The 16,228-nt window shown below is 30.4% G+C and overlaps 1 protein-coding gene across 1 annotated transcript; it reads left to right on the forward strand.

Annotated features, from left to right (window-relative positions):
- The first annotated feature begins 8,740 nt into the window (after positions 1-8,740).
- LOC110649284 (uncharacterized) lies at positions 8,741-13,410 on the forward strand. Its single transcript, XM_021803797.2, has 4 exons — positions 8,741-9,225; positions 11,384-12,015; positions 12,309-12,824; positions 13,121-13,410. The coding sequence occupies exons 1-4, from the start codon at positions 8,916-8,918 to the stop codon at positions 13,277-13,279; spliced, it is 1,617 nt and encodes a 538-aa protein (XP_021659489.2). The 5' UTR covers positions 8,741-8,915; the 3' UTR covers positions 13,280-13,410.
- The last annotated feature ends 2,818 nt before the right edge of the window (positions 13,411-16,228 follow it).

Genomic DNA, 16,228 nt, shown 5'->3' on the forward strand with positions numbered 1-16,228 from the left:
CATTTTATATAATCAGTAGCAAAATCTCAAATCTTTGGTTGTAAAAGGAAAAATTAAATCATTAAAATTTTACTTGGCATGAAAAGTTGCTCGCCCGTTTGCCTCCCACCACGGCCATGGTATGCAACAGTAGGCACTAAATCAAGCGAGTCCAAAAAACTGCAATGCACTTATTAAAAAAAAAAATAATAATGATAGAAATTCTAGAATCTAATCAAAATATTTTGCCCTCTCTATGTCGTAATCTTTCTTCAATTTCAGCCAGTGAAGCTGTGTTTCTGTGGGCACTTACACAGCATCACTGCTCAGTCTTTTGATAACAAGACCCTCACAACTATGAACCAAGACAATTTACCAACATTAAGTATGTAGAAATAGCTAAAATTAACAAGAAATTCTATTAATAACATCATAAATATCATACTAAATATCTTCAAGTAATATATATCTAGCATAATACACAATATTCCAATGGCTAGAACACAACTTAAAAGAAAAAAGAAGAAAGAAAAGAAAAGCTTCAAGGTTTCTTGGTATCAAATCAGTTCCATGTATGGAATTTAGACCAAGTTGATTCCATGATAATAGACCAAGTTTGTTCCAGACATTGGCAAGTGATACAAGGATCGAGTTTTTTTGTGGTGCATTTACTGCCATTACCCTTTTTTTTTCTGAAAAAGATAAAAATTTGAAACTATTTCCATTAATTCTTGTTCTAACACTTCAAACCAAAACAGTTTAGTTACCCCCAAAGCTTAAGCTTAAGTTCAATGATAACAAAACTTAATGAAATTAATATAATAAGTACGTAAGGTCTATTTGAGACAAATTTCAAGTTGCTTTTAATATACAAAATGAATGAAAGAACAGGAAATAATGCGTAAAATTATATCCTTGATGATGGGGAGAGCTTGAAAATAGTTGATTATGCTTGAAGTTTCAAGTAGATTCTTTAGTTTTAAGTTCTTAAAATTTTTGTACAAACATAGAGAGGATATATAACCTATAAAGATCATTCCTCGTTTTCCTATTTTATTCTATAAGTTTGAAGATATTTTTAGTTATGTTATTAATGTTTTAGAAGGTCAAAATAATTTTTCAAAAGGTTTTATGAAAATCGAACCCTTTTTATACAGTAGTTGAAATACCATGCTAATCCAGTACATGGTTCCAAATGCACCTTTACATGATTGAACAAAAGCAAAATTAGCATGCTTTTTTTTTTTTAACTTTTTTATTTTGCAAAAAAAATGAAAAATAATATCTAGTTTTGTGTCAAATCACGTTTGCTTGATTTCGTATTTCTTTCTAGCTAGGAGTGTGCATGGTTCTTGAGGGTCTTAAACTGAATAGAAAAATCATTTTAAATTGATCAGAATCCAGCTGATGCTATTTTCTGAGCCTATGTCACAGACTCAGCTAGACCGATATCTTGAGAAGATGGGTTTAAGATATTGTAATGAATGACTCTAGTGCTAGTGGGAGATTGTTAGTAGTATGCCCTAGAGCATATCATTTAATATGTATCTTGTACATGTTTTTATTAATAAAAGGCATTTTCACTTTTCCGTTTACATAATATATTTATGTGTAATAGAAAAGGTCAATTGATATTTTGTTAGAAATTCAATTCTTAAGTTGTTCAGAATATGAGTGACAGTATTTCTAGCACAAAGTATAACGATCAAACTAAATTTATTTTATTGTTTTGATTTGGTTTTGATATTTTACTTAAACCAAACTAGACCTATTCCGAACCAAGAATCCATTTTATACACATGTTTATATATATATATATATTTTTGAGCATTTGGTAAGGTCAATTAATAAGGGAAAATTATTACTTTTGTAATTTTTAATCCTTTATTAATATTATTTGGATACTAATAAGAATATGTTAGATTTTAACCTCACTAATATTTATCTATTTAGGGACTAAATGTTAATTTTGGAAGGGCTAAATTAACAGAGCTCAACAAATGCCAATAAGAAATCTTTTATATTTTTTTCTTATGTTGATGTTATTTATTTATCATCAAACTTTCAAACTATGTTTCGTGTTAAGATATGTTCCATGTCTAGAATGTATAAAAATGTAAGGATCAACTATCATCATATCGATCTCCTTTAGAGACGATCCCAGTCCCAGCATATCTTGTTGGAAAATGCAATCTTGGACGATGATAGAAATCTTTCAAAATGAGGGTACTTACAAGAAGCCCATAACAATATAAATTAGAATACCAAAATTAGCATAATAAAATGACTAGAAAGGCTTGCAAATTCTTCTAGAGATTTTTTGATGACAAATATTGCTTTAATTGAGTTGTAAGTTAAACTTTTGACATATGGAGTACGTCATAATCTCATATTTTTATTGTCATTGGTTTGGCAGTAATTTCACTAGGAAGCTCTATATGTCTAAAATCTTCAAAGCTCAATTCACACAAATTGAGAAGCAAAATTGTGTGCGATTGGTCCCTACTCAAAGCCCATAAGAAAAGTAATGTTTTGAACCCAAGACTCGATCTTGAAGTGGCTGGAATCGCTAAAAAGGACAAAAATCCAAAAGGAGGCTATTGGTTGTTTTTGGCATGTTTACTTATTTCTGGCCAAAGCTCACGTTGAAGTGGGTCACTTGATGTGCACCGATGGTCACCGAAGGGTGGGAGATGTAGGGGAAGGGCTATTGATGATGGTGAGGGTGGACGAAAAAGGAAACTGATACTACCCACCCAAGATCGAGTCAAATAGTCAGCGCTCAGAATAAATGTTCAACACTCATTTAGAGAGCCAAAATCGAGCGAGAGGCTGTTCAACCTTCTAAAATCAAGTAGTCTCAAGCTGAACAAAAGATACTTTAGTCTAAACCTAGATTGGACAATAACAAACCGAATAAAGGTGCAATGATTTGCTCACCCAACAAGCTGAATAAAACCTATATTGAGCAAATGTAATGCCAATCATGAATTAAGCTAGATTTTTGGGAAATAATCTCGTATGTGAACCTAATTTCTAAGGTTAAGATAATGACTATTTTTCCTAAAAAAGCCTACAAATACTGAAAACAAGGAGGAATCAGGTACGCACAAACTATCCAAATTAATACTGAATTATTCTCTTAATTTCTCCTTTTTAGACTACTATTTTCTGACTTGAGCATCAGAGTGGCTGGCTGAAAGGCCATCGACCTTACTTTTCTTTGTTTTAGAGGTCTACGTGGCAATAGGATTGGATCCTTGAAACTCACAGTAACATCAGAAACTGAAGGAGGAGAGAAGGGGGAAATCGCACACGGAGAGTGACAAAAAAAAAAAAAAAAAGAGAAGGGACTAATTTAATAAGCTTGGTTTAATTCAACCTCAATTGGCCTAAATGCTTTTTTTTTCCCTAATCTTTTTGCTCTTCCTGAAGACACAAAATAAATCCCAAAAAAATTAAAAAAAATTTTCAGAGGCGCAGAAAAATATTTAGAGCATGAAAACCATTTAAAATATGTCATGTGATCTAATCTCTTGAAATAAAAAAATATATATAAAAAATTAAAATTCAAAATTTTAAAAATTTCAAATAAAATGATAAAATTTCTATAAATAGAAATAACATAAAATATATTAAAAATACGAAAGAAAATTTGAGATGTTACAACTAAACCAAAATAATAAAATGAGTTATATTCGGTTGAAGACCCCAACAAGTATGAACACCCTTAACTTTTGTATTTATAAAATTAATATTAAATGAATTTTATACTGCAAATTAAAGTTTAGAAATGATGTTGCAATAATCTAATTTAAGACGCACAAGTGAAATTATGACACCCCTTACTCGTTTACAGTATAGCCGAGCGAAACATGTCACACTCGGTGCCGGAGCATTTAACTTATCTAATGACAATTTTCTAGAACTTAATTTATTTATTAAAAGGCTTTCAAATGCAGTTTATATAATGAATTGGAAATTTTAATTAATTTGTAGTTGCAAAAATTTTACAGAAAATTCGACAGAGTACCATCTAAAAATTGAAAAAACAGTTCTTCAAAAAACCTGTTAAAAACACTTTCCATATCTATATCGTATCCGCAACTCCAATACAATCTCATCAAATCACAATATTTCAAACTCAATATCATAATTTCATTCATAACATACTTAAATTCAATTTCATAAAGAAATACTCATATTTTATTAATTAACACACTTTACAGATAATTTATATGAGTTCATAATTACATGACAAATAAATATCTAACTATAAAATACATAATACAAAATACCAAATACATGACGTAGTCTAGTATCCTACCAAAAACACTGCAGATGTGGAGGTGACACCGGACTCTATGCAGATCAGAACTCTCACCTAGTCTGAGGTTTGCTGGGCTCCCGCTCGGTATCTCCAGTACCTACGCGTGGCAAAAAGCGACGTGGTAAGCAATACAGCTTAGTGGTGCCAATATAAAATAAAAATAAACTAAAATAATTGAATATACAGAGATTGTGGTATTATTTTATGTAGACTAAATTCTTAGTGATTAGTTGTAATATTATTCATTTAATACTTTTTATGTTCATTATTTGGTTATAATTTATTAAGACTTATTTTTGGTTACCCAAGTAACCTATACTAGTGACTGGACAGGATAAACGGGTAAATTGACACTGGGTACCAAGTACCTCGGGCTATCACACCATTGGTCACAAAGTGTTTACCAGGTGTGCAACAGAATGGCTAATAAGCCATGATAAGCATTGGGCATAAAGTCAAGTAAATCAAGTATGACAAAGTGGCCAAAAGCCATAATAACACAAAATGACACTGTATGCCATAAATCATGGAATGGAATGAAGCCATATGTAATACTGTTATCGGAACTCTATTGGCATACCAACCTATCCAAACCAATCATATTAGGCATACTAAGGCATATTACAAAGTTAATTGTTTGATTCTTTGCACTTAATGTTTGGTGGTTACTATTTATCTTACCATCCATGCATAAATGTTGACTTTTTCATACATAATAGATATGTTAATTCTAATTACACCAAAATTCCACATTTTGGATTTTACACTTGTTGGCATTAATTACCAATTTCAATTCAAAGTTCATTAAAAGTTATTTCAAATTTTCAGATTTCATGGCCAATGTTTACTGTTCTATTGGACCAATCTACAGTGGGAGTTTAGCTAAACTTCTTATATCAAAGTTGTTTCTTAATATATCTTCTTTAATTCTCTTTTTGAATCACTCTAATTGGAGTTTTATAGCTCAAGTTATGGCATTTTTACCATGACTAGCCGGATTGGTCATTGTCCAGATTTTCTAGACAAGATTTGATTCTGGCAGTTTTGGTATCCTAACTTTGGCTAGCAATTTGAATTGGTTATGGTCAGAATTTAGGTTTTTATTCTTCATGAAATTTGTTCTAAATTTTCTTATCTTTACATGGCCATAAAAATCAGGTCATTTGGACCTCTCTACACAAAGTTATGACCAATTGAGCAAACATTGTTCATTTGGTCAAATTTCCATGTCTAGAATTATTTTACCCGGATTTAGGCAATTTTTAGGTCAACTTAAGTTGATTTTTTGGGTAAGGTTTCTTCATAAAAAATGTGTCATTATATGTTTAGTTTTACCTCCAATTGGCCTTACACCAATTGAGGTTACACAAATCAATTTATTACTGCCCAAACACTCAAGTCTAGAATTTCTGGCACAAAAGAACAGCACACCAATTCTCAATTCAATGCCACAATAAACCTCATTTTATGGTCAAGCTGAGCCAAATGGTCACTAATTAACCATTAGAACATCAATTCACCATTAAATGCAAAACTCTAATTTTTGTCTCAACCCTAATTCCAAAAGTTCCAATTCACTCTCACATACACCAATTGAGTTGTCAAGTTGGATATTCTTATCAAGTTCATCACTAATCACTTAAATTTAATTGAAATTTCACTTAATCCTAACCTATGTCAAGGCTGCCAAAAATTTGAGGAAGCTCTAACATGCATAATTTGCTTCAAATTTCATAATTTCTAACTTAATTTGATGTTCTAACAAGGAACAAAAGGAGAGAGAGAGGAAAAGTGGCACTAACCTCACTTGAGAGATTTTCCAACTTCCAAATCATTCACTTTTTTGGCTTTTCTTAGCAACCAAACACCATAGCTAGAGTAGGTGGTAAATTTTTGTGAAGAAATGTATGGATTTTGTGGGGAGAATTTAAGGTTTTGCAAGCTTGATGAAGAAACATTAATGGAAAGGGAGAGAGAGATTTTTGGCCAAACCAAAGGAAGAAGAAGAAACAGATTTCCTTTTTAATTTTTTGACTTTTTTTATCTTTTTTAATGAGTTTTAAGTGTGCTTGTTAAATTTTGATTGATAGATAAATTTTTAATGACATCAAAATGATGTCATAATTACATTTTTGTTTCATTTTGTTTTAATTTCTTACTCATTTTTAATTAAAAATTTTCATCAATATTTATTCACATTTTATGTCATATACTTCTCTTACTTGAATGAACAAGTTGGCAAAAAATCATTTCTGAAGGTGAAATGACCAAAATACCATTCATTTTTGCTTAATGAGCTAAAATTATGTGTACCAATTTAGAAAATTTTATTAGCATTTTTTTGGCATTCTATTACCATCTAAGGCTCAATAACTCTTCACTTGAGTCCCAAAAATTATTTCACAAGATTTTCCCACAGGTACAGGGTCGACAACTGCCTTTACATTTGCTTTCTATTAGGTTACCCATCACTGGAACAACGGCTCATTTAACCTTAGTGCATTTCATTGCTTAAATTTTTCTTATCACTATTTCAGTTATTTATGACTCTTCACTTTAGTTTAAATATAGTTCCAGATATTCTGGCTGTCCAGATAGATATTGGTCACTGGAATAATAGAAAGTATGGACTATCTAAAGTGAGGGTGTTACATAAATATATTCTATTAAACAAAAATTACATACCATAAGCTTTTATAAAAGTAAAATTACAATTATAAAAGTTACAACAAAAGTTATACACCTTCTTTTATACAATATAGATAAGATTTTATGTTAAAAGTACTTATGAGACATATTTTTTCATTAGAAGAGCCCATTTCATTCAATTAAAACAAAGAGAGTACAAAATAAAAAATTAACTAAAGCATACTCAAACTTCCAAATAAACTGTACCGAGCACTCTTAATATACTAAATATTTATATAGCTTAAAAAAAGAAAAAAGAAACTTGATTATTGCCCAGTGAGGCACCTAAAACTAGTTGAGAATGCAAACTGAAGACTACCTATGAGTTCTAAAAGGAGGTGGAGTATACAAAAAGTTTGTTAATTTTTTAGTAGGCCGAATCAACCTTTTGAAAATATCTGCAATTAAGCTAGTAGTCTAAGCCACTTTGATGCTAAAGAAGCATCAGTGACCATGGAGGTAAATTGGATGTCGAGTAGATCGGTCAAAAGCATCATCTGATCTAGTCTTTTTTCTCTTCTCAAGCACAAAAATCTCCCTCAAGAGACTAGAGGGGAACTAACAAAAGAGAGCATAAAGCCCTTATTGAAATGGGTAAGACCCATATGAAAACTAAAGGAACAAAAACAAAAGAAAAGAAAAAAAAAGAAGAAAAAGACGAAAGATGCCATATAAAAAGAAGGAAAATGAGGTGAGAAAAAAAGGAGGGAAAAACAAGAAGGGAGGGAGAGAGGGGTTGTAACCAAGGGAACAACCCCTCCCCAAAGCCATTTTTGTGTTAAAAGAGTTTTTAATGAGAGAAAGTCCACCGAGAGAAAGAGCTGCCTATGGCTATGAGACACTTGATTAATACATGAAAGAAAATCATAAATAGAATATATGATTTTATATATTTATATTGGTATAATATGCATATTTGCCTCTTAACTTTATATGAAATTTATTTTTATATGTTTTTATTAATTTAAATTTTATATTTTTAATTTTTTTATAAATAATAAATTGATTAAGTAATAATTGGCACATATACTAAGCTATACGGTGATTTGTGAGATAGGAACTCATTTAGCACACTGGGGAAACACTGACAAAAATATGAATTAAATAAATAATTAATAAAAAAAAAAAATATTGTATTCTATGTAAGATTTATAACTTTTTTTTAAACAAGTAAAATTTATAAGTTAAATCAATAAATTACAACAAATCTCTTAACCTACCTTTCTCTAATTAATTTATTATGAATTAAATAAATAATAAATAATTATCATTTTAAAACCCAATCCATAAATAAGATTTTCAAAATAACTTTGAATAATTATTATTAACTTATGAAATAAACCTACATTAAGAAAATATATCAAAAACTAACCCATTTGTCCCAAAAATAAAGTGCTGATCACTAAAAAAATTGGGAAACAAAAAAACAAATACCATCTGGTCTCAACTTTGATATATGAAGAATTATTGCTTAATTTTTGTTAATTTAATATTTTATGTTTTTTTCATGATTAATATTTTTATGATGATAATAATTAATAATTTAGATTATATTTATTAAAAAAAATAAAAATTAAAAAATATCTCTCGTGTGACAAAGAGTCATATATATATATATATTTTACTTTTACCAAATCCAAAAGAAAATGGCATATGAGCCAAAAGCAAGGCAATGATTGGATTGGACTTCGCTTTCTGATTTCCAAGTTGGCTGGCAGCCAACTCCACTATCTAAACTTTGCTTTAAAGCAACAGGAAGGCAACGCCTTGACGAATGATAAGCCAAAAATTCTAACATGGATAACCTCACCACAAGGTCAATCCAAAATCTCCATCTTCTCCGTCTGCACAGGGACATCTCAGTTTCTTCACTTATTTAAGTCACTCGCAATCTCTCAGAGAAAGCTCTGCTTTTGATATGTCCAAACTCCAATTCAGTGAAGAAGAGAACATGGGTTGTTCTCTGGCTTCTTCTGCTTGGCAAATAATTTTGCTTCAAGTGTTTCTTTGGAATTTGGGTTTAAGCACAATAACTACGCCTGCATCATCATCATCATCATCATCAAGCAAGTTTATATCAGCAATAGGAGACCCAGGAATGAAGAGTCCAAATGTGAGAGTGGCATTTGAAGCTTGGAATTTCTGCAATGAAGTTGGCTTTGAAGCTCCCAAAATGGGCAGTCCCAGGCTGGCTGATTGTGCTGATTTGTATTGCCCATTAATCTCTGGTATACCCTTCTTCATGTGTTCTGTTATTTGATGATTAAAATAATTATTTATTCATTATTTACAGTTGAATAATTGATAAAATCAATTAATTAATTATAATGTAATTAGCCATTATAATAGTAATTTAAGGGTGGATGTTTCTTTATTGTGTGTTTTTGTAGCTTGTTAAGTAAAATCATGTTTTCTTAAACTAATTATGTAGTAAATTGTTCCTTTGCTATAATTGGGGTTATCACTATTATACTCCCATCAATTGTATAGATAGAAAAGGTGAATAATTTTGATTCACTTATGCTTTAAGCAGTTTTTAATGAGAACCCATTTAGATTTTCAAGTGAAATTTGGTTGTTTTGATTTTCCATTTTGATTTTCTTTAAAGTAAATTTAATGAATCAACTTGCTGAAATAGTTTGCTTAGGCTACTTTTGGTCGGATTCTATTGAATTTCAATAGAATATTTGATTATATTCCATTACGTCCTACCAAAAACCCAGTCAACCCTTAATGAATTGTGTTTCAGTTATTAGGTTGGTTCTTTTCTGTTCTTCCCGCTTCCCCTGAATTTAATAACTGTGTAGCAGTACCACTGGAGACGCTATCCTGATTTATGTGTTTCTAAAGAAGCATTGGGTTTTTTAAGTAGCTACTTTTTTCTTGTGATTTATGCCAACTACATAGAATGTTTCTTGGAAAAATATTGTGAATGTAGATCTGTTCCATTGCCAATTGATTCTTGAATCTAGAACATATGTTATGACCTGAATATTTTGAATGCTATAGGTGACTGAACCCAATTCAGTTCGTGTGGAACTTCGATATGATGCATTGAATTCAATGTTGTCACTCTGCTTTCCATTACACAGAGTTGCAGCTTTCTGTGGGATATTTTCACAAAATCTGGAAACATGGTCTTGTTTTTGGTTGGGGTCTTCAATCATGGACAGATCTGTGAAAATATGAACATCTGAAGCAGTTGCTTGTACAACTCAACTCTACCTAGCGTTAGTTCCAAACTAAAAGCCTCAGCCATATTAATATTAAGAGCTGCTATATCTGTTTTCACTAATTTATCTAGCATTATCTTAGGTCTGCCCATTTTTTTATTTTCTCTTGCAATTTCTATGTGCTTAACCAAGTATGGCTACATTTACCGGTCTATGATGCATATGTTCCTGTTTACTAATTGAACACTTCTTGTTCAATTTCATTCCTTGCTTTCTGGGCTACCTTCATGCCAATACCATAATATGCTTCGAAATGTCAGCCTCAGTTAACTTGAAATTGGTAGCATCTTTCCTTTTTTTTTTTTCGTGCAGTAATTTCCCAAAGTACTGCATTACATTTCATCAAGGATTTGGGCCATCTCCATTATCCAGTATTTTACCAATGTCAATTTCAAATGGATCATACTCCCTCACCTTATTTGCTTTGCTTTGATAACCTTTGAAAAGTACATCAACCTAGTCAGTTTTGCTTTCTATTTTCTCCACCTTTACCTCTTATATTAGTGATTACTTCTGCAACATCCTTCCCCTTAGTGTTTTCCTTCAATGTTGTTGATTTCCCTTTTTTCCCCCCTTTTGTTTATTCCTTCCACTTGCTTAAGGGTTGAACTTCATGCAGGCATTTCAAGGTGCTAGTATCTTTATTCCCAATTCCACTATTGTTGTTGTACTTAGCAGAACTCCATTCCTCCAATTATTTATTAATTAATATATTTATTCAATCAAACTATTCCATAAGTGCATTCTATTGCCAGCAAATCCTTTAAAATTTATGCTTTCCTCTATCTTTGCATAGTCTTGCATAATTAACTTCTCTCGTGTGGTGCTGATTTTTAATTTGTCAGTAAATGGAGCTTACCTTTTAGACTCTCATTTTCACATTTTGCATGCTTTAATCATTGCAGAAGGCTTTATTCCCATAATTCCATTATGTTGTATTGAAAAACTTGCATAACTGAGAATGGAAACAGCTCAGTTAATTTTGTGATTTTGTGAACTTAGTATACAAATCAAGCATATTTTTGTTAGCCCTTATATGTAATATATAGCACTAGCAAATCATGTAAATGCATTTGTGTGGTGTAAAATGGAAAATAAATAAAGTCATGACTTTCTCAAGAATCTTTTTGTAGCTTTGTGTTTCAATTTTCAGATTCTCCAAGTTTCAACTACTTTGATACTATAAGCAAGTGTGAAGTGCATCATAAAGTGAACGACTCCGACAACAACTTAGGGGTTGGTGATAAGTTTCCTACCCCAGAATTTGAATCCTATGAAGACCCTGACAAGTTTGCAGTGCAAAAGGAGCTATATCTTGCTTCTCTATGCGAGGTGCATGAATCCTCAAAACCATGGCAATTTTGGATGATTATGCTCAAGAATGGCAACTTTGACAAAAACACTACACTTTGTCCCGAAAATGGGAAGAAAGTCACTAAAATAATAACCGACAGAAACTTCCCTTGCTTTGGTGAAGGGTGTATGAATCAACCACTTCTTTACCATAATTACTCGCAGTTAGTTTTTGATGGGGAAGAAATGGCGTCTCTGACTGGAGGGTTCTATGGGACATATGACCTTAATGCTGACTTGAGCAAAGGTGTAGGGAATAACTCCTATTTTTCGGTCATTTGGCATAAGAATTTGATCACAGGGAGTTGGATTTTCTCGCACAGATTAACAACCTCCACAAAGTATCCATGGCTTATGTTGTATCTACGTGCTGATGCAACAGAAGGATTTAACGGAGGCTATCACTATAATGGCAGCGGTATCATGAAAAAGGTTTGTTAACTGGATAATCTTCTGAATCACTAGAAGTTCAATTTACCTATCATTACGCATGCTTGTTTATTATTTTATACCTATATGAAGAGGATTTGGAATTCCATATGAATTCAGAGTTTATGTTTTCATAGTCCTTGTCTCTTGAATTTGTATTCACTCTATAGGACACTCGAGAATCTTTCAAGTCCAGAAATTTGATCACTAATAGGCATCTTTGTAATGATAATTTTTGTATTTTCTTATTTTGCCATATGGATTGAAGTTGAAATTGCCATCAATTCTTTTTTCAGTTACCTGAGTCCCCAAATTTTAAGGTGAAATTGACACTTAATGTTACACGTGGAGGAGGGGGCAATAGTCAATTTTATCTTCTTGATATAGGAAGCTGTTGGAAGAACAATGGAGATCCATGTGATGGTGATGTTGTAACAGATGTGACTAGATACAGTGAGATGATAATTAACCCGGCAACTACAAGCTGGTGCCGTCCAGATAATTTAGTTTCCTGTCCGCCTTACCATGTCAGTCCTTCCGGTGAAATAATTTACAGAAATGAGACATCTCGATTTCCATATTCTGCTTACCATCTGTATTGCAGCCCAGGAAACGCAGAGTATCTGGAGAAACCATATGATATCTGTGATCCATATAGCAATCCACAAGCTCAGGAATTGGTACAGATTCTACCACATCCTGAATGGGCTGTGCATGGCTATCCTGAAAAGAAAGGAGATGGATGGATTGGTGACTCCAGGACTTGGGAGCTTGATGTGGGGGCCCTTTCTAGTCGTTTATACTTCTACCAGGTATTATTTGTAAACTTTATCTTATTGGCGGAATTTGTTAGAAACTGGAGAAGTGATCCTTTTCTTTATTTGTTTACATATATTTGGTCAGAAAGGGGTCAGGTTTCCCTGCACATTTTGGCAGCTGTAGTTGAAACCATATGCTCATTATTTCTCCAGACTCATTTACTTGATATACAATCTCTAGCAGCTTACAATACTCATTAGCAAATCATTGAACTTGTTATTATGATTTGAGCTTCATTGTTATAGTGAGTGCACTGCAAACTGAGCTAGAGGACTGATATATTGTGCAGGATCCTGGAACAAAACCAGCAAGGCGTGTATGGTCTTCAATTAATGTTGGAACGGAAATATACGTTAGCAAGATGGGTGAAACTGCTGAGTGGACTGTAAGTGATTTTGATGTATTGGTTCCAGAAGATGATGGTTATGGTGGTTATAGATCTTATTAATTTCTTGCCAGAACATCCATTTTCGTCTGGCAAAAAAGCTCTGGTTGAACCACAATTGTGTATATGATAAACTTCTTTGTTGTTCTTCAAAGAAGAAGATTTAAGATAAATATATTTATAGATTTAAAATATTAGTAAAATCTTAATATGTTAATGTTACAAAAGAAAGAAGGTGCAAAAATAAAAAAGTAAAAAATGTGAAAAATGTATGATTGTTGACTGCATTAATTCTTATTATAAACTTTTTACATTGGTAAATCAAAAAGAGAAAATTAAATTTTTTTTTTCATTAATGAAAGGAGAGAAAATACAGTTGTGAAAGAAATGAAAGAAGTGAGTGAAATGACGCTATTTATAAGTGTATATTTAATTTGTTATGTCAATGAGTAAATTCAATCAAATACACTTAATTGAAAAAATACTGTGTATCTTAATATTTTAAAATTACACATAAAGGTTTGGCCGAGTGATAATGTGCGCTTATGCTATCAACTCTTAGATATATGTCTATTTGAAAAACTGAGTTTATCTTCTCATTGCTGTACACGGAAAGATCTAAGGTTTTGTCTTCAATATTGGGATCATGCTCTTCCATTATTGGGTTTTATTTATTTATTTTTTATTATATTTGATGAGCTATTTGACAATTTAAAAAAGTGTAGATTTGTTCTCTTTTTTCATTGGAGACTTTGAATTTTCAATGATGAGCCTAACATAATATAAATAAATAAAAGAAATGAATTTAAACGGTGAAACCTTCTTCCCATTATGAGGTTCCCACACATCTATTTTTTCATCTCATCCGCCATTACACTGTCAATAGGAAACTGGTAAAAGGATTGCAGCCTATAGTCATGACTCAGTTGTGAATATCAAAGATTCGGAGGATCTCACAGAGACTGACAAAGACAAGGTAGAACAAGACAAAGACAAGCCTGAAGGCAGTCCATGATACCAACATATGTATAGGGACGTTGATTCAGACGAAGACACCGAATGTTAACGACACAAACTTAGCACTTGAAAATATATATATATATATAGCACTAGATATCCAAGGAGATGCATATCCCATACCTACAGTGAGTGTTGGTTTACTTCTGGTGACATCCATCGATCCCTCAAAATGAAGAGACAGGCTCTTAGAATTTGGCTCTTGAATTAATCTCTAAATGACTAAAGCCTAGTGTAAATTTATCGAAAATTGTAAAAGAATTTACTGCAACAATGATTGGATTCGTCGAAGAATGGTTTCAAAGTTTGAGAGAATGCAGACAGATACAATTCTCCTAACTAGTAAGAGCTAATATTGTCATTGATGTAATTCATACGGTGTTTATAGGGAATCTCTCTCCCTTATTGATAAGCAGATAAGGCCAAAATGCTTTGAGACCAAATTTTATTTAATAAAAAGAAATGATATTGAATTTCATTATCAGATAATGTCTCCACAGTATCATATTTTAAAGGCTACAATAATCAAAATCTAAGGTATACATACATTATTTCTCTCTCTACAATTTGAATTGTAGAGAACGATTCTTGCAACTCACTGGCTCGAAAAAGATTGAATATAGAAGAATTAAATTATTTATTAAGCTTGGTGGGTAGAAGTAAAAATAATTTCACTTTTATCTTTAAAAATAAATTTGAATTTAATAATCTCGTATTTGTTTTAAAAGAAATTTATATATCCCGATTGATATATATATACTAATTTTAAGATAAAAATATATCAAATAATGCCCTAATATTATCACGGATTTTTCTTAAGATTCAATTCATTATAAACCTAAAATATAAAATATATGATGAGATCCACTAATTAAATATATATATATATATATATTACATATTTATGTTTTGAATTTATAATAGATTAGCATAAGTAAGCATTTTCCTAATATCAAAATCAATATTTTATATTTAAATAGTGTATGATTTGACTTATATTCAATCACATATACTTATAAGCAAAAAATCAAGAGTAGATTAATATTTGATTTGACTTGTAAATTAAAAAATTATTTAAAATAAGTCAAAAGTCTAAAAAGGTATTTAGTTTGAGTAATTATTTTTATTTTTTTTAATTTTTTACTTAAAATGTATTTTATAACTTATAAGTTAATTTAAAAATAAGTAGTTAATTGTTTGATAAAATTATTTAAAGCTAACTTTTAAATATTTTAAGTGTTTTGATTAAAAAGTGATTAAAAGGAAGTTAATTTATCAAAATGACAAAAAATGATATATGATTGAGCGTCTGTTTGATTTAAATATTGAATACAGCTAATAACTGTTAGTTGATAGCCGATAGTCGATGATAGCTGATTTATATTAAGTATTTGGTAAAATTATATTTAGCTGTTACTGTTGATATGTGAAATGATTAATAAGGGTATATATCATATAATTTATTTTATTATTGAAATAAATATAAAATTATAAATTTATTATATTATATTATTTATTTTATTATTAAATTAAATATATAACTATTAAATTAATATATTATATCATTTATTATATTATTAAAATAAATATATAATTATTAATTTATTATATTATATCATTTTATTTTATTATTAAAATAAGAAAATAATTAATTTTTTTAAAAAATAATTTAATAACTTTAAAAATATAAATAAAATAATAAAGTAATTATTATTGTTGATAAAGAAAAAACTTACAATTAATTTTAAGTTCTTAGATATAAATAAATATTTTTTATTTTATGTTATTAATAAAAGAAAATTTTAACAAGATTGAAATGCGTTAATTAAAATACTAAAATTATAAATGAAAAAGATAAAAATATTAATAATATTAATTTTTAAAATTAAATAAAAAAAATAATACAGTCAAAATAAAAAATAAAACTAAATCAGTTATTGCTAATGAGAAACAGTTTTAAAACTAGAATTAATACAAACTGCAGCTGATCAGTAC

The sequence above is a fragment of the Hevea brasiliensis genome, chromosome 16, assembly GCF_030052815.1.
Source record: "Hevea brasiliensis isolate MT/VB/25A 57/8 chromosome 16, ASM3005281v1, whole genome shotgun sequence".
NCBI classification, from domain to species: domain Eukaryota; kingdom Viridiplantae; phylum Streptophyta; class Magnoliopsida; order Malpighiales; family Euphorbiaceae; genus Hevea; species Hevea brasiliensis.